This window comes from Pangasianodon hypophthalmus, chromosome 10 (assembly GCF_027358585.1).
Source record: "Pangasianodon hypophthalmus isolate fPanHyp1 chromosome 10, fPanHyp1.pri, whole genome shotgun sequence".
In the NCBI taxonomy this organism is placed as follows: Eukaryota; Metazoa; Chordata; class Actinopteri; order Siluriformes; family Pangasiidae; genus Pangasianodon; species Pangasianodon hypophthalmus.
In genome coordinates this window covers 4,802,695-4,822,452 of record NC_069719.1, presented here as the reverse complement: position 1 = coordinate 4,822,452, position 19,758 = coordinate 4,802,695, and the positions used below count along the sequence as shown (strand labels likewise).

Sequence of the window (19,758 nt, the reverse complement as noted above, 5' to 3'; positions counted from 1 at the left end):
GAAGTTAATTTTTCAGCTTTATATTTCCCAAAAAAAAAAAAAAAAAATAGTACATTATGGCATGCTTCGTCATGGTACAAATGCAAAGCAGTTCATGTTTCACCAGTCAAACATACTTGTTTAAATCAAGAACATTCAACACAGAAGAGGTATTTTATCTCACATTCTGTAGAAAACCAATATCAAATAAGATCAAATAAGATACAATCAAGATACAGAAACAACTTTTTTCCCCAGAGCGCAAATTACCAGTAATTCGAATAAAACTCACTGAGTGACATGTCTGTAGTAGTCCCGAGCTGTGTGTGTGTGTGTGTGTGTGTGTGTGTGTGTGTGTGTGTGTGAGAGAGTTTGTGTACTATATGTATTTTTATTAGCTTCCTTGCATCGAGATGTGTGTGTTTTGAATACTTTATGCATTTTCCCCTTTCTCTGGCCTCACAGGCATTTGAATCACTTTTAGTGCATTTAATAGTAACTATGTTTACATGCACACCAAAGATCTGATGTTAGTCTAAGAGTCGGTCCAAGATAGGATCATGTAAGCGACACAGTCTAATTAACGTCTTAAGCCTTTGAGAATGTCCGAGTCATGTCAAACCGTCGGCAATCCGATCAAAAACCGGGGCTCAGGTTTGCCTCTTGTTTCCCTAGCCCAGTGGATCGTTAACCAGGAAATAGGCATCAATATAATTTAGTTAAAACTGAAGGTTTTATTCCAGGCCCAGACCTTAACGACGTCCGGCCTGGCATGCCCTGTCCAGCTTTTAATAAAAGTCACGATAGGACATGGTAGTCGCCAATATGTACACCATCTACTCTAACTCAAGTTACTTTTGTTCAAAATGTATTTTTACATTTTGTAATACTCTCTAAAAACCTCTGTTCTCTCCATTTTTTGAGTGTAGAAAATTGGGAGGATGTTGTACAACCTGAATAAGGACAGGAGCAAGCACTTAGCAAGTGAAAAGATCATATCTTGAATACATTCAAATGTAGCTAGTATTTCCTCTTATAAGATTTTAATAAACCAAATATAAGATTATTAAACCTATTCCTAGGCATTTTAACTCAGTTCAAGCTTGACATTTCGAGCTTCAAGCTTCAGCTTTAATTCTTCTAGAAGGAAGAATAAGAACCAGTATGCAGTATATCTGTAGAATAGGAACAATTTAAGCTTGAAATAAGGCTGAATAAACTTAGATTTAATTTATAATAAGAAATCATTTTTTGCAGTGAGGAATTTGCTTGAGCCAGTCGTGGCCATTCGTCACACAACTAATTTGCAAAAAATGAAGAAATTATTAATTCAAATGTCGGCAGAATTATGGCTCAGAGTTGCAAACTTGTTTAAAAAAAAAAATTAGCAGTAGTGTTCTGCTTTTCCACTGTCCTGTGTGAACGCAGGTCTAGAGCATTTCACTGACTCTCAGACTTTTTGGAATTTCGTAAGACTTACTTATGAAGATGCCTGTTGTAAACACACACACACACACATACACTACACACACATTATATATATATATATATATATATATATATATATATATATATATATATATATATATAATTATTGGTGCCCTTCCAGATCTGACTTTCTATGTTCAGTTTTCATCTTCAGTAAGCACGTGATTCATTCGTGGTGGATCTGGAGCTTATTCTGGAAATACTTTGTGAGAGGCGGTGAGAGTACATCCTGAGCTGAACACCGTGCACGTACACAGACACACCCTCATTCAAACCTAGGGGCGAATTAGCACAGCCAAACCACCTACTGTTATTGTGTGGAAAGAAACCGAGAAACGAGGAAACCCACATGGACATGGGAAGAACATTTACAGAAATTCTACACGGACAGTAACCCGAGCTCGGGATTGAAGCGGGAAGCTGTGAGGTGGTAAAGCACCACTGGGGTTCATTAACTGTATCGTGAACAGGTAAAATATATAATATATATATATATATATATATATATATATATATATATATATATATATATATATATATATATATATATATATATATATATATATATATATAAAATGTGACGTTTGCAGCTGCATTAGTGCAGAGAATAATAAAATGTCTAAAGATGACAAATTTAGATCCATATTGTTTGAGTCCTTCATAAGAAAATATCCAAAAACTATTTTTTTCTGAAATATTTTCTAGATTTCTATACTATTCCAGGTGTGTGAAGAAGCCCTGGCATACTGTCAGGTTCTGAAATCCTAGCAGTGTGTTTGGAAAAAAGGAAAGAAAGTTGTATTTGTGTGTCTGGGTGTGTTTTGCATTGTAATGCTTTTTATATACAGGTGTTAGTTGGGCTCTTGTGTGCATGTAAACAAAGTTTGGATCTAGTGCAACACTAGTGTTTCTTCTTCACGCTCATATTCCCAGACTGAGTGCTGATCTGGGATCAGCTGTTCGGGTTTATATTCACGAACAGTTTAACAGAAAGATATGTATGAGCTGATCCTACATCAGCATTCTCCTTGTCAGGTGCTTGATTCATTCTCAGCTCATAAGGGTCTTTACCTCTTACATCGTAAAAGCCTGTGAGGTTTTTTGCGCTCAAATGTTAAAACTGGACCTGGTTAATGTCTGCGAAGAGATTCCATGTAATAGAACGTGGCTCCTAAAGCCCAGCTCGTCTCCACGTCGTTGATTTTTCTGGCCAGCTGAAACACATACAAATAATAACATGTTAATGTGAAGATGAATGGCAAAGAATGATGATGATAATTATCATATAAAAGTCATTATAATGCAGAAAAACCATGCAGTGAGCAGGTTCAGTACATTACACACACACACACAAATTTGCTGTCCGTGCCTCCATCTATCTGTCTGTTTGTGTGTCTTTCTCTTTGTCGGTGTCTCCTTCTGTGTATGTGTGTGTGTATGTGTGTGTGTGTGTATGTGTGTGAGTGTCTGTCTGTCGGTCTCTGTGTGTCTCTGACTGTCTTTCTCTTTCTCCATGTGTGTGGCTGTGTCAGTCTCTGTATGCATATGTCTGTGTGTGTGTCTCTGGGTGCTTGTGTGTGGTTGTGTCTCCATTTTTATGCGTGTATGTCTCTCTGTGTGTGTCTTTGTGTGTGATGTTTCTCTCTGGGTCCGTGTGTGTGTGTGTGTGTGTGTATCTCCATTTCTATGCGTGTATGACTCTCTGTGTGTGTCTTTGTGTGTGGTGTTTCTCTCTGAGTCCGTGTGTGTTTGTATCTCCATTTCTATGCATGTATGTCTCTGTGTGTCCGTCTTTGTGTGTGTCTTTGTGTGTGGTGTTTCTCTCTGGGTCCATGTGAGTTTGTATTTCCATCTCTATGCGTGTATGTCTCTCTGTGTGTGTCTTTGTGTGTGGTGTTTCTCTCTGGGTACGTGTGTCTTTGTGTCTCCATTTCTATGCGTGTATGTCTCTCTGTGTGTGTCTTTGTGTGTGATGTTTCTCTCTGGGTCCGTGTGTGTTTGTATTTCCATCTCTATGCGTGTATGTCTCTGTGTGTCTGTCTTTGTGTGTGTGTCTTTGTGTGTGGTGTTTCTCTCTGGGTACGTGTGTGTTTGTGTCTCCATTTCTATGCGTGTACGTCTCTCTGTGTGTGTCTTTGTGTGTGATGTTTCTCTCTGGGTCCGTGTGTGTTTGTATTTCCATCTCTATGCGTGTATGTCTCTGTGTGTCTGTCTTTGTGTGTGTGTCTTTGTGTGTGGTGTTTCTCTCTGGGTCCGTGTGTGTTTGTATCTCCATCTCTATGCGTGTATGTCTCTGTGTGTGTGTGTTTTTGTGTGTGTTATTTCTGTGTGTGTGTGTGCATGCCTTCAGCTCCTTGTCCAGGGGGAAGCCGAGCTCCTGCAGCAGCACTGAGATGTAGGTGAGGTCCAGACAGAGGAAAGGGTTTTCTCCTGCACCAGCCTCCATGTTCTTACACACTGCACATGGAACACAAACAGTTCATCCATAAACACACACTTTACCTTCTAACATTCAGGCACATGTCACACTTATTCAACATCTCTGCCTTCTCTGTTCACTTGCCAGTCGCTTTGGACAAAAGTCTCTGCTAAATGAATTAAATATAATTTAATATCTGTGCACATTCACGCAAAGGTTTCTGGACAGCTGGAGTTTCTTATGTTTTATTACAGTTTATTAATGACAAAACAAAAGTAAAGGTAAAGAATGACTATAAGGAAAAATATTACAGTATTTCGACAAAGTCTTTGTATTTAAGCACTTCCTAATCAGCCACTTTCACACTCTAAATTACTGTTTAAATAAAGGCTTGTGCACTTGTAGATAAAACTCAGCAAAGTAACACATGTGTTATGTCATAAAATTCGAGACCCAATCAGGTTCCAATATGCAAATGAATGCCATACAGTACAACACCAGTTTACTGCTTTTGGGTTCTTTCTAAGCTGTATTTTTCTAAAATCTGGGATTTTTATGGTAAACGTGCAGGTGCATTTGTGCATTCAACATCTGAAAACCATGCTAAAAGATATTATTTTAAAATATATATATATTTTTTTTCTTTTTTAGTGGTTTTAAACCAAAGAATGTCAGCTTTAAGTCATCTATAACTGGACAATCTGTATAGGAATTACAGTTCTAATAGCACTCCTATTTAGCAGACCGAAATGAACTCCTGTTGAGATAAGCAAAATAAATCTCATATATATATATATATATATATATATATATATATATATATATATATATATATATATATATATATATATATATATATATGAACTAATGATGCCTCAGCATACCACTTTCCAATAAACAACTAAACAGCCAATTGCCCAATTACACATGAGCCTAAAAAAGCTTCCTGCTTTCTATGCATCTAATTTTTATCCTCTTATATTAAAGCTGATGTGTGTATTTTAACCCAAGAGTTCTTGTTTCAATTCAAATATAATGTGAAAAATAAACTAATTAACTCTATGTCCTGTGTGTAATAAGATTAGACAGCATAAACAGTTCATCTTACCTGATTTGGCACCATCTACATAGTTGCTTACTCGAAGGGAGCCTCCATTCTTCTCATCTGAGTCAGAGAGACCAATGTGATACAGATGCAGTGTTTATGATGACACAGTGAGATAGGTGAGAATAAATCGGCCATTCTAAGAGGGACAGTGCATACCGATGAGGCCCAGGTCCACAGCACGGTCGTAGTAATATGAGAATGCATAGAACTCCATTTGTTTCACCTCTTCTGCTTTCTGCACTCGTTTGTAGATCATCTTCTCCACTTTGCTCAAGCATGACTCATAGATGGGCTCTCCTGAAATACAAAAAAACAATGTTTAAATCACACATCATGATTAACAATAAACATAACAAGATTGGCCTGAACCCCAGCAGGTACCTTGTGACCTTTACATGAATGCATTTTATTATTCATTCATTCATTCATTCATTAACACATTAATCTATCTTCATCCTATCCCTTCAGGTGTAAGACAGGAATACACCCAGGATGGGATGCTATCGCAGGGCATCATGTACACACACACACACACACACTGGTGTTTTATTTTGAAGTACAAATGAGTATAATCACAAACACAACTAAACATTTACTCCACCATTATGGAATTTGAAGAATTGAAAACGATCAGGGGGCATGAAGATGTTCTCAGTTGGGACTTGGGACCATCAGGACAGTGAGGCAGGGCTAAATTAGATTTGGGCCACTCAGGTTCTGAATTTGGAAATTGGCCACAGGAAGATTTACTGGCCCACTGAGGAAATGAGCTAGAGTGAACTGGGACTGGGTCATTGTGGTAGTGTGAACTGAAACTACGTCCACTGAGTGAGCAAGGAAGAGTGAATTGGCACTGGGCCACTGAATCAGCGTGGTAGAGTGAATTGGGGCTGGCCCACTGAGTCAGCAAGGCAGAGTGAATTGGCACTGGGCCACTGAATCAGCGAGGTAAAGTGAATTGGGGCCACTAGGAGAGTGACAAAATAAATTGAGACAAGGACAATGGGGAAGTAAGGTATGACCAAAGTGGGACAACAGTGGAGGCATGAGGTGGTGTGAATTTGGACTGGGCCATTTAGGGAGTTGAGTATATTGTATTTGGGATTAGAGGGTATTGGGACTGGACCACTGAGGGAGAGAGGTAGAGGGAATTTGAACTGGCCCACTGAGGAAGTAAGGTAAAGTGAATTTGAACTGGCCCACTAGTAAGGCAGGGTGAATTTGGACTAGATCACTGGGGGAGCATGGTATGGCCAAATAGGGGCAAGATCCAAATTGGGATTAGACCACTATAGGAGTGAGATGGCATGAACTGGGACAGGGCCACTGAAGGAATGAGGAATCCTGGATTTGGGACTGGACCAATAATGGAGTGAGGACTTGGGACTTGGCCACACTAGAGTAGTGATGGTAAATAGAGTAGAAAATGGGCTGTATTAAGTAAAGTATGTATTGAGACTGGACCAGTAGGAAAAAGAGGTAGGACTGACTTGGTTCTAGGCTCCAGGGGAAGTGTGGTAGGTGTGAACTGAGACAGGTCCACTATGGCATACCTGCTTTCTGGCCCTTTAGGGTGTAGGTGACCTCTGCATGCTCCCACTCCCCGGTGTAGTCTGGAGCCAGACACGGACTCACCAGCTCCTGACTGCCCCCTACTGGAGGAAGCAACAGCATCAAACACCATTGGAAGAGTGAATATTGGCACACCTCGGACACAGTTTACACTTTTCCTTATAGCTCAAATATGAATATCACTTGTGACCAGATTCAATGTCATCATAAATAGGAATCTCAGATGTGTGCTCCTCTAACGTCTAACATCGACAAAGTGGCAAATGTCTGCCATCCTGTGGACATTATTGTCAGTTACAGTGCTGTATCCATAACGCTATCTAGTGACATGCATACACATGCAGTGAAGAAGAAACAAAGCACACTGATAGAACCAGGATGGTGTTACATAACAACAAATAAAAAAATCTGATTAAAATTTCAAGTGTATAAAACGCTAATCCCAGCAGTGAACTGCAGCATCGCTTTGAGCCTGAGCTCACGCTAAATCGGTGCAACAGCTGGCCTCCAAGAAATTAATCTTTGGTGTTAAGAGATTAGATAATGGCTTATTTATTGGAGGAGGGGATGAGGTCTTTAAATGCCAAAGATGAGTAGAGATTGAAAAAGCACATACCAGGCTGTCCTTCAACCCCTCCCAGCACAGCCAGTCTGGCAGACATCAAACCAAGTCCCAGGTAGCTGAAGAGAGAGACACAAGGAGCAAATATTATCATTTAAAATAGTTTAATTTAGTCACTAATCTATCTAACCAGGAACAAGTTAACCAAAAGGATCAGCAAAAAAAATCATCATGAATACATTAGATATTATCTTTGCAACAACAACACATTATTTTGTATATTAAATTGAAGCTAAAGTCACCAGTCATACGTCCCAATCCTTCGGGTTAATTGGAGTGCATCAATTAAACCAGTAATCTAGCAATCTAAGGTTCTGCTTAGACTCTGTAAATTAAAGGGCTTGAGTGCTTACGGTCTAATCATGAGTGTGAGAGCTGTGATATACAGGCGGATTCTCTCTCTCTCTCTCTCTCTCTCTCTCTTCCTAAATTCAGATCCTAAATACCTTACTCTAAAAGGTGTGTAAGATTAAAACTGTAAGACTGACTGTTTGCAGGGAGAAGACAGATATTATTAATATTATTGTGCAACACTACAGCCTACATACTAAGTAATAAAAAAAAAAAATAGCAATACTGTCTTGTTGCTCTTCACACTCCAGCTCCAGGCCCCGCCCACTTTACCTGTGTGAATAGAGGGTGCGGCTAATGTTGAACATCTGAAATGACGTCACATAATCGATCGGGGAGGTCTGGATGGTTTTCTGCGAGGAATCGTAGCATAAAAGACAGGAAAGACATTTTCAATCCCAGGTGGGAAATTCCAGTGACAAGAGACGATAGAGAATATTAGACAAAGACAGTATAGCGGCAGAAGAGTGTTAAGACATAAATTAAAGATAAACAACTGCACAAATGTATAAAAACATATGAAACTATGGAGATATATAGTATATAACTGTATGTACATGTACACATATAAAACTGTAGATGTGGTGCAAGATGTATGTGATTTTAGCTTTTTTGTTGTCTATTGTTTCTATGCTAATTCCTGCTGATACGAGGAAACAATTTCAAAATGGCATTTAATAAGCATTAAATCACATAAATGACAAAAATACCTGACTGGAAACACACAAATGTATAAGCCACAAAACCAATTTCACTCATAAAGCTGTTACACGGCTGAGACTCATCTAATGACAGGATAAATTAGTCCTCAATCCCCCTATACATGCTGTGACCTAGTTTAAGAAAAAAAAAAAAAAAAAAGACAAGAAAGTCTCTCAGTCTGAGTCTGAGTCCCAGTCTCTCTCTCTCTCTCTCTCTCTCTCTGTCTCTCTGTCTCTCTCTCTCTCTCTCTCAGCAGGCCTGTGGGATTAGTGGGACATTTGCAGATTATAGTAGAAGACAGTCCTGATAGTTTGTGAAGTGACACACGGATTCATTATGAGGCATTACCATTGTGTGTAAGTGTGTGTCTGTGTTTGTGTGTCTGTGTGTAAGAGTGTGTGTACAGTATGTGCCTGTCTGTCTGTCTGTCTGTCTGTCTAACCTCATCCTGTGGCGAGAAAGTGATCTGGGTCGAGCCGCCTCCCAGATCCAGCATGCCCACTGTGGGAACTTTAGACCCATGAAGACCACCTGAGAGAGAGAGAGAGAGAGAGAGAGAGAGAGAGAGAGAGATAGACAGACAGAGAAAGGCAGACACAAAACATAAAGAAAACCAAGGACAGTTGCATAGGGAAAAAAAGTAAGGTCAAAATTGAAAGGAAAAAAGGAACAAATGAAAAGAGATGAATAAAAAAAATAAAAACATGAAACAAAGTAACAAAAAGAAAAGGAAACAAAAGAAAAGGGGGGGGGAAACAAAACAAATAAAAGACAAGGAAAGGTACAGTCAAAAAAGAAATAAAAAAGAAAAAAAAGAAGAGAAAAGAAAACAAGAGAATAAAATCAGGAAAAAAAAAAGAATTAAAAAATTGAAAAAAAAAAAAGAAAAATAAAACAAAAAAGCAAAGCAAAGAAAAGGGATAAAAGGAAATGAAAGAAACGAAACACACAAGAAAAAAGAAAAAGGATAAAAAAAAGCAGGGGAAATAAAGAAAAAAGAGAAAAGCAATAAAAAAAGGAATTTAAAAAATTATCATAATAAATTACATCATTCTGTCTGTTTTGAGATGAATTACATGTTTACCCTCCATCTCTTCGCAAAACTATTTAATAAACCCGTAATGATGTAGTAAAAAAAGTAACAGACCACAGCATCTAATAACTACAGAGAAGTTACTATTATTATTTAATCACGGATTTTAGATAGGCATTAAACTACACAGACACAATAATATTACGATACATATAATAATATTAAGATTTAATATTCAGTTACATTAATTGTATAAAGCACTCGTATTATGAATGGAAGATGATCAGATTGCAGTCTCTCACCTAATAAAAAGTTTACGGTGATCCAAGCAGACACCCCTGTAAAAAAACAAAAACATAATGCTTGTATCATTGTATAGAATTAATATGGAACTCTGACTGCTTTCATATTAAGTATTACAACACAGCGCGGTTGAATTCTCGAATCTGATTGGTCAGAAAGTGGGCATTATTTCTGTAACATATGATGGGTTTTTATTAATGCGCTCATTATTGTTTCTATAGTAACAGCTCAAAACACAAGAACTTGTAAGGCAAATGCTCCACAAAATCTAAGACTGATATTTTTTAAAAAATACTTTTTTTAAAAAAAAATGTTGTTTAACAAATTAAAACTTAGAATTATTGATTTTTTTGTTATATTATTTTACGTAATATGTAATATTTACATTTATGTAATATTTAATGGAAGGCGTCTTGAGTGTCAGCGCTTTATAACAGTCACAGTGTTTGTGACGTTTGTAAGAGTTTATACTTTCTGGTTTCTTGGTAAGAGAGCAAGAAACAAAGACAGAGGCGGAGAGACAGAGAAAGAGAGAGAGAAAAGAAAATAAGGGTGAAAGAACGACTGTTTATCGTTGCTATAACGTAAGTGAAAACAAGAACTAACTTGTCCCTTGGACGTTCCAAAACATTAAATCTTAACTATTACCTGTTAAAATGTGTGACGTGTTGTTCACTAATAAATTAAACAGTATAATCGTTGGCAATTATTCATTTAAATATCAACTAAATAAAAAAAAAAATTGTGCACGAGAGTAAACTGTTCAACTTTTTTGTTGGGTCCTGCAGGATCACATTTTCGCTGCACAGCACTAATAGTTGAGGGTTTGTTTTTGTTCATCACACAGCCCCGTGTTTGCAATCCCTAACACAGAAACACAACTTCCATCACACATTAACAGTATTAAGCCTGTACATTTGTAATAACTCATCTCTTCTAGCTGAATACAGGGCCGCCAGTGTAAAATCAAAGCTTTAAATTCTTCCCAGGCCACAGACCTTGGTACTTTTTTAATACAAATCTTTAAAGAAAATGACATTTAATGCTTAGTGAATTAATGGAAAATAATCCGTTTGTGCAGATTAAGTGGGGACATTATCCTCTGCACTCGTTACTGCTCAGAGGAACTACTTTAGAGGATTGGATTAAAGCCTCATATATGCATTAGATGCCGCTGGATACGTTATACAACAAAATTTCAATCCGCAACTCGTTCTTTGATGCTGGGCAGCGATATGTGAGGGAGCGATGTGATGGCGTGAGGGCTCGTAATGCTGACGTCTCGCTATAGCACCAGGTAGAGACTGTAGATACCCACACGCTTGCAACTGCACAGGCAACGTGCTTCAAGTAATGTGCAAGTTCTTCCTTAATTCCTTAACAGCACCAATCTTGTCAAGTTAGGATTCCACCAGTGTCTTAACATAATTCCTGTCAAGAAACTCAAGTGCACGTATATACAAGGTTTTACGGTAACCACAGGACACTTGTCTGGTGTTAGTCTAACAGCGATTTAATCACTTTCTAATTATTCAATTATTTCTAATTCTTTCTAATTTCTAATTATTACCATGAAAAGAAAATTAGATTTTACACTTTGTTTAGGCATATTTAATTTTTTTTTTCTCTTGTACGTTTTACTTGGCTAAGATTAGACAAGTATATAATTAATGATATTTACTAGGAACCTAACCAAAAAAAAAAAAAAGAATTCAGCCATTTTTCAGTGACACTCTTAATAAATAATCTGATGTTAACTTTATACTTGTTAAAAGTATAAAGGGGAGGGGAGGAGCTTCCTGGGGTCCAGTTAGTATCAAAGAGTTCAAAACACCTGCACAACTGTCAATCACTCTACATTCACATGCTGATTGGCTCATCATGTTTTTGAGCGATAACTTGTAGGTGTGCACTCCGGTGTTAAAATGCAGAGATTCTATGAAAAATGTTGAAAGGCTGACAGGTCCCCGAGATGCTCAATGAACAAGTCATACAGATTTCTTCAAGTAAAAGATTGCAAACCCAACACAATTTGCTCTCATCAGTCCACACGTCATGCGTTTCCCTTCAAGTGGACCTGAGAGTATATTATGCACATTACGGCCCTCTGTGGTCAATAATTCAGCACTATTAGGCTTCGGCAATAATCTAAGTTCTGTGACAAGGTAAATGAACCATCGTTTGTGGAATACTCACGTTAAACAATGCCATGGTTATGAATGTGTTGTGGATGATTACACTATAGCCTGTATGTTTCTACTGTTAAGATTATCCATATAATTAAACTATTAAAACTGTTTCTCATGTCCTTTGGTTTAGTTCTGGCATGCTGTTAGTTCTCTGTTATTTATTTGTTCTCATTCTGTCAGCAATCAATTCTGAGACATGTATACTTTATCTCTGATTCATGTCTGTCATATTTATTCTCACACTATTCTTACTTTGGCACAACTCTACAAAAAGCACAACTGAAATCAGAAATTAAAGAGACCTTGAGTTCGATAAAGGTGCTATAAACGTAAATAAGGTTTACAATAATATTAATAGTAGTAATATCTGTCATTATGTTGTTAGAGCAAATTTTACCACCGCTGTGTTATACAATGACAGATCAGACCTCCACCCAGTTAACTGGCTAATAGGAACTGACCTGAACTCAGGCGCAGGAAGTTCAATTGAGTGGGCGGAGTTTATGACAGAGAAACCCATTTAATTTTTAGTTGTACTTACATGATACTATTCAAGCTCAATATTCAAGCTCAAACAGATTCTGTCACATTATGAGATGGTTACACGGCAGATAACCATGTTTCCTTTACCAGGTTTAACCAGAGTGAATGATGTAGTAGGGAAACACTGCTGGCTTTGCTGAACACACCCTAGAATGGAGTGAATGTTGCATGCACACACACCAACAACTCTTGCCAGTTAAGCCAGCGGTCTTGTTTGGATGTTTAGTTTAGCCGGAGCTCGCTGCTCGAGACTCTTTTCAGTTTCACCTTGAAGAAGAAGCTGCAGTGTTTTTCCACCGGTGGAGGCTTGTGCCATACTTGAAAGTTTCTGACACTGCCAGAACTTTGTTGTCGACTGTCTGTCTAAAATCAGCCACCAGTGAGCGGCACATTACGCCGTCTAAGACCACCGATCTCAACTCACAACCAAGGAATGTGTGATTTTTGTGTGTGTTGACAAAATCGGGCTCAAAATCATACAGCGTAAATCCAGCTTTAAACATTGCGATGTATGATCTCTTATTGACACCATTACCTACTGTGGTGCATTGTGGGGATTTCATAAGTGCACTTGATTGATCACAACAACTATACCTGTATCCCAAAATAATACACTATGTGATGTATAAAGTGTGGTTTTGGACGTCACGCTGTATAAAAAAGTGAACTATATACCACACCATTTCTCTTTGGCTGCAGGAAAAAAACATGAGATGTGACAGATATACACACCTTCATCTGTACCATCCATGATTGACACGCTGTCAGGCCTATGAGGGAATGAAGACGCATCAAACACCTCCCTCACCTAGAATAGACAGATACAGAGCTAAATCATGAAAGATTTAACAATAAGAACAACAACAGAATCAACCACCTTCATCAAACTTAAGTCAGTTAACCATCTCCTATGTGAGTGTAATATGATCAGTAGGACAAATGTTTCAGGTTTCAGATCAGTTCTACTCGATGTCTATTTCTGGTCATGGGGTCACCGGTACTCGACTACTAACTGTACAGATCTCGTATTTATTGTTGTATATATAACTTTCAGACTCGCAGATCAGCATTTCACCTGGCTAAGTTTTACATTGTGCCTTTATATAATTTATTCCCTCAATTATAGCCGTAGCCAACTCCCATCTGACATGCCGTTTAGTTGCTGTCGCCTTTAAATCTTCCAGATGTACATGAAGTATACAGGTGAATAATAATGCTGCTCTTGTGCATGCGCATGCAAAATTGTGTGTCAAGTATAAACTGCACATCCCACTAGAGTAGTAAATCAGTGCAAGGAATATTTCTTTAGTTTTTAAGTCACTTACGTTACACATATGTGTGTTACTGACATAATAAAATGTTCAAATGTTACAGTAGTCCTAAATTATACATCTGGAATTAAAAAAAAAAGAAAAGAAAGTACAGTGTTCAAGGCTTGGAGTCGAAGAAAATTCATAATGTTCATTTGGGGTCATTTGCTCAAAAAGTTTGGAAGCCCCTGTTCTAGAGACTGGTGTGTGTGTGTGTGTCTTATGTGATTCTGAAATACTCAGACTGAAGCACTTGGCCTGTATCTGCATGATTTTATGCATTGCACTGCTGTAACATGATTGGCTGTTTGGATAATTGCATGAATATGCAGGCATATTGGTGTTCCTATATATATGGTATATGGTAGTCATTCTCTGACCTTGTCGAGGAGGTGTGTTGCTTTCTTTCCCGGCAGCAGCCTGAGTCCTGCTGTGGCTCGCAGGGCCAGAGGGGTGGAGGACCACTGAGCAGGAGGCACGGTCTGCTTCGCCACATCCAACAGCGCCAACAGTCCTGCTTTACACTGCAGCACAACAGAGTCACAACAGAGTCACAACAGAGTCACAACAGTGCGCGTTAAACACGTCTTACACCACAGTACTTCTGAATTCTCAAATCATAACATGTTGATTCATTTTCTGTAACAGCAGCTCTGACTGTAGTTCCAGTCGTAACATAAATGATATGCGCTTTAATGCGCTCGCTCTCATACGTTATCGTTTCTATAGTAACGGCTCATTCGGAGGGACTTGTATGATGGGCATTTCACTTAATAATAATAAACAGTTTTAAAAAACCGTGTTGCTATTTATCAAACGTTGATATGGTGACATTTTTCTGTAAGGAGATGTTCATTTAACATTTATGGAAGGAGACTCATGTGTCGGCGCTTTGTAACACTCTGACGTAAAGCTGTAACGTTTTTTTCTTCAGGACAGAGAAGTTTGCACTTTCTGGTAACATGGCAAACTCCATTATTTTTTTTGTCTTACAAGCTTAAAAAGATCTTAAAACCTTCCAAGGCTTGTTCTGTTTCTAAAAAGACATGTTCGGCAGTTTCCTTTAACTGTGACTGACAGGTTTAAACAAAATTGTTCTTTATCTGGGTTTAGATTAGGGGTGGTGGCGGAAAAATTCCTAACAAGATACACTATATGGCCAAAAGTATGTGAACACCTGGCCATCACACCCATATGTGGTTCTTCCCCAAACTGTTACCACAAAGTTGGAAGCACAGAATTGTACAGAATGTTTTTGCATGGTGTTCCCTTGTGGAATTCACTCGAATTAAGAGGCCCAAACCTGTTCCAGCGTGACACTGCCCTAGCACACAATGCACAGGTAATACACCTGTGCATTGAAGAACTCGAGTGTCCTGCACAGAGCCCTGACCTCAACCCCACTGAACACCTTTGGGATGAACTGGAACACTGACTGCACCCCAGACCTCCTCACCAACATCAGTGCCTGATCTCACTAACGCTCTTGTAGATGAATGAACACAAATCCCCACAGCCACGCCCCAAAATCTAGTGGAAAGCTTCCCAGAAGAGCGGAGCTTATTATAACAGCAAAGGGGAACTAAATCTGGAACGAGATGTTCAACAAGTGCATGTGTACGTGATGGTCAGGTGTCTACAAACTTTTCACAGTATAGTATACATTAAAGTTTTCCCAATACATGATACGGAGTGGGTCAGCATTACAGAAGTACTGATATTACCCCTTAAGTTTACTGTCACATAATTAAATCACAATATTACTATCATATCTTCTTATACCACAGTGATGCTGAATGCTCAAATCTGATTGGTTTATATTAATGCTCTCCTTCCAACACATATTATGGCATACACCCCACATAATCTAAATCTAATTATAAATGTTTTCGAAATGGTTTCGTTATTTATCATAGAAACACATATAATAGTTGACATGATGGAGTTTTCTGTAAAAAGACATTTATTGATATTTACAGAAGGAGTCTCCAGTGTCAGTGTTTTGTAGTACTGCATTTTTCATCATGGACATGGGAGTTTGTACGTTCCGGTTTCTCTGTAATATGACAAACTGCATATCATGAGATGCAGATAATGTCAGTCACGGCAGTATGTTGTTTGGCAAGGAAATTAACCAGGTATGAAAGTCAGTCTGTTAACAAAACCTTAAAAGATTAAGGTGTGTGCATGGTAAATTTTTAAGGACCTTGAATGCAATGAACAGAATTTCCTTTTAAAACAAAACAAAACAAAAACAACCCTTACAAACATCACTTCTTCCCTGTAAGATTTTAGTTCACATTCTCTGATTTTTTTTTTAATGTGACTATATAAGAAGTACAAGATTGCCGGAGTGTGTTCCTGCGTTTGGGCCTACCTTTTCGGGATCGTCGGCGTACGCAGACAGTCCTGGTTTTATTGCTTTAAATGTCTCGGAGCCCAATTTAGGAGACGCTGCAACAACACAAAAATTCCATGTCAGGATTTTTAACTAAATACCAGCATCTATGAGTCAATGTGATAGAGATTCTCATGTGTAATTACAGGGTGTAACTCTAACTGTAAATCTGTTCAGCTCTGTTTAATTAAGCCTCTAATTAAGCCAATCTGATTATGCTACGGAGTCAGAGTGCTTTCTGAGCGAAAATAGGTTTTACAGCAAGGAAAACAGCAAACATGGAAGCAATCCTTTGCTCGAAACGTGGAGTTTCACCATGCGGTTTTATATTCAGATATTTACAGATGCTGAGACGCACCTGTGTGTGAAATGTGGTATGTTTATGACTTCACTAACCACAGTGACTTCAGCGTAATCATATAATAACGCATATAAACAAATACTTCGGCCTGAGCTAAATAAACGCGCGCTCTTCAGGGCTCTCGGCCTCATCAGGCTTAAGTGCATGTGTAATTATTAGGCTTAGAAAAATATTGAGATAAATGGTATCCATTATAATATTACAGTCATAGGCTTAAAAATAAATAAATCCCAATGCAGCACTTAACTGATTTAGCTTAGAAAGTTGTTGCAGGCTGGAAGCCTAATAAAATTACATGAATGTCTCCAGTGTTTCTCACACAAAGATGTTACTGTGATGCTGCGCCCAGGTATACTGACAAGCGTCCAACTATAATATAATGAAAGAGTGAATGAATGAGCAAGTGAATGAATGACAATTCATGTATTTATCCAATCTGAGAAAAGAAGACACCTTGTTTCTTTGGCTGGAACATGAAAGCAGACACAGAGAGAGACAGAGACAGACACAAAGACAGAGACAGATGCAGAGAGACAGATACAGAGACAGGCACAGAGCCAGAAAGAGAGAGAGAAAGACAGAGACAGACGCAAAGACAGAGACAGACGTAGAGACAGATGGAGATAGTCACAGAGAAAGAGAGAGACATAGAGACAAACAGAGATAGAAAGACAAACACAGAGACAGTAGGAGAAAGATTATAAAGATATTAGGAGAAACATAGGCGAAAACATAGGTGTAGACAGCCACAGAGACAGAGCGAGAGACAAAGAGACAAAGGTTGACAAATTCCGTCACAGAGAGAGAGAGACATAGAACCAGAGAGTAATAGTAGGACCTCCTCCTGTCCCCCTTCCTCGTCTTCTGACTCCCAACCAGGGATAACTCAGATCTGAGGGAAGCAGTAATCTCTATTCCACTTTAACGTGTGTGTGTGTGTGTGTGTGTACTCTTGCAGATTCATTCACGGTTTAGTTGGAATATTCAGCATTTGCAAATACCTCCAGCTTTCCTGTACATTCCACCCTCCAGATTTTGGGCTTAGAGGGTGGAATGATTCCAAATTGTGTTATGGAAAAAAAAAAAAATTATTACTATTTTACAACTATGAGATATTAGCTTTAGAATGTTTTTAACCAGCAGTTATATGGAGGTTTTGACTTCTACATCATGGCACCAGGTTGAAATTAAAGAAATAAATCATCAGACACCAAACATGTTCAAACACAGGGTTAGTGGAAACCGTGCAATTTTTTAACCAAACTATTCCAATAAATCAAACAGTAATGCTGCTACGAATAACATCCTTTTAAAATCTACAAGGAATTTGACTGATCAGTGATGCAGCAGTAGAAGGTCGTACCGTTGGGTTCCAGTTTAAACTGGAAGATGTGTATTCTCGTACCGGTGCTTCCAGCGTCAAACATAATGCCGTAGCTGAACATTTCACCGACCACCTCCGCCGACGTCGGTCTCTTATGGAGGTCTGTTCTGCAAAGCTGCTCCAGTAATGACTTGGACATGAAACTGCTCTCGAAGTGGCGTTTCACGTAGGTGAGGTAGATCACAAAGCAGGCCACCAGCAGGAAGACGAAGGCCAGCTTTGGGATCTTCATTGTAATGGAGTTATACTGTGATGGTGGACAGTGTGTTTGCGGAGTTTCTCGTCTTCAGGGATGTCCACTACCTAAAGAAACAGGCAAAAAGACATAAATATATGTACTTTATATCCAAAATATTTACATTATGAGTATCATCAGGAGTTCACGCTTTTATAACTCCACTGTTACAAGTAACTGACTGAACATTACAATATATCTTTTTAACAAATTTCTGATCTTAAGTCCCTAAATTTGTGGATTTACATACCTCTGTGTCTACAAATATTGTCCTCATCTAAAGTAAAATATGTATTTCTATAATCTTATATCATATTTTACACATTTAGGCAGATTTTTAAACAAAAATGAGGAGACAGGAAGATGTTTTAAAACAGAAAACTATTCATAATCTCCATTAATAGTAAATAAAACAGTTATATATGTACTGACTGACTAGACATTTACATAAATAACTCTATATAACTACATAATAAAATTATTTATATTCACAAACCAGTATATGTTATCTACAAAGAGGAGAAAGTAAAAGTAGTAGTGGTAGTAGGAGCAGGAGTAGTAGTAGTAGTAGGCTGTATCCCAAACAGCTCTGTATTTAACTCGTACAGTGCACTACGTAGGACAAAAAAGTCATTATGTCACGCCCTAAGCAGTGCGCCTACGGAGCACATAGAGAGCAATTTAGCACACACCCTTAGCAAACGCTCTAGATAACAGCGGTAGGTGTTTTTTAAAAAAAATAATAAAAACATTCCGCAAATTACCTCGTTTTCACCAGGCAGGTCATGTGTCCTCTTCCTCCTGAAGTCGTATTCAGTTTGTCCTCCATGTTAATTCACCAGAAGACATCAACAAACGTTCGGGTGTTTACACTGCTAGCTAATATAGTGACAGGCTGTCCGTGTCGCGCAATGATTGCGTAAGTGTTGGGCGGGATGATGACGTGGAGGTGGAAAAGCGCAGAGGCTTTGTTGTGACACACCTCACAGCTCACAGTGGGAGTTTAACACTCTTTAGTTTAGATGATGGCATGCTGAAATATTATTTATTTCCTTGTAGCCTAACATGTCGTCTTATGTAATATATGTGTAACATATGTAATATATAATATATAATATAATAAAGTAACCTATCATAATTTTGATATATCAAATATTTATAGAAAAAGGTCACAGATGAAGCCTTGTAACTAATTTTAAAGAATGTTGGAGTGTTACGGTGTAAGATTTTGTTTTTAGTTTTTATAAAATATTGTGTTACTCATCAGACTTTTGACTACACTCTGCATTTTGTTAAAACTCCTGTCATTCTGTCTAAAAACTGTAATAGTCATTTAAAGATCCTGTCATAATCACTGGAACATCCTTTGAGGAACAGGTTATATCATAGCAAGGTTAATTATTTGACAGGATAATTACACCTTTTGATGGTCTGGTTAGGTACCTCGAGTCACGAAACCACACATCATACCATACAACATCTAACAAACATTACATTGTTACCATGTTCTTAAAAAAAAAACATATGGGTTTTGAGAATTATTAGTATGTGTACCTATTATGTATTATTCTACAAGCACTCATACCTCTCTGCTGGATAAATTACATATTAAACAAGGAATATTTATTCATGCATTCATCTTCAGTAAGCATTTTATCCTTTTCAGGGCCACAGTGTACCTGGAGCCTATCCCAGACACAATGGCTGTGAGGAAGGAATACACCCTGAATGGGATGTCAGGCCATCACAAAGCAGGATGCA

At 38.2% G+C, this 19,758-nt stretch overlaps 1 protein-coding gene across 2 annotated transcripts; it reads right to left on the bottom strand.

The window, feature by feature from the left end:
- Positions 1-683: 683 nt before the first annotated feature.
- entpd6 (ectonucleoside triphosphate diphosphohydrolase 6) lies at positions 684-18,944 on the bottom strand. 2 transcript variants are annotated; one of them, XM_034308183.2, is made up of 14 exons: positions 18,762-18,944; positions 17,742-18,065; positions 15,997-16,073; positions 14,000-14,143; positions 13,042-13,117; positions 9,577-9,612; positions 8,684-8,772; positions 7,813-7,892; positions 7,183-7,247; positions 6,548-6,646; positions 5,151-5,291; positions 4,995-5,051; positions 3,812-3,924; positions 684-2,681 (listed from the first exon to the last, which is right to left on the bottom strand). In XM_034308183.2, the coding sequence occupies exons 2-14, from the start codon at positions 17,992-17,994 to the stop codon at positions 2,598-2,600; spliced, it is 1,314 nt and encodes a 437-aa protein (XP_034164074.1). In that variant the 5' UTR covers positions 17,995-18,065; positions 18,762-18,944; the 3' UTR covers positions 684-2,597. The 2 variants fall into 2 exon arrangements, with proteins under 2 accessions (XP_034164074.1, XP_034164073.1); XM_034308182.2 differs by having other exon boundaries at positions 6,548-6,649; positions 18,762-18,943.
- Between the last annotated feature and the right edge of the window lie 814 nt (positions 18,945-19,758).

Coding starts and splice junctions, on each gene's coding strand:
- entpd6 (XM_034308182.2), bottom strand. CDS start 17,994: ATGAAGATCCCAAAGCTGGCCTTCGTCTTCCTGCTGGTGGCCTGCTTT. Junction 7,893..8,683: donor CTTTCTCGCCACAGGATGAG/GTTAGACAGACA, acceptor GATTCCTCGCAG/AAAACCATCCAGACCTCCCC. Junction 5,052..5,150: donor TGTGGACCTGGGCCTCATCG/GTATGCACTGTC, acceptor TCTCTGACTCAG/ATGAGAAGAATGGAGGCTCC.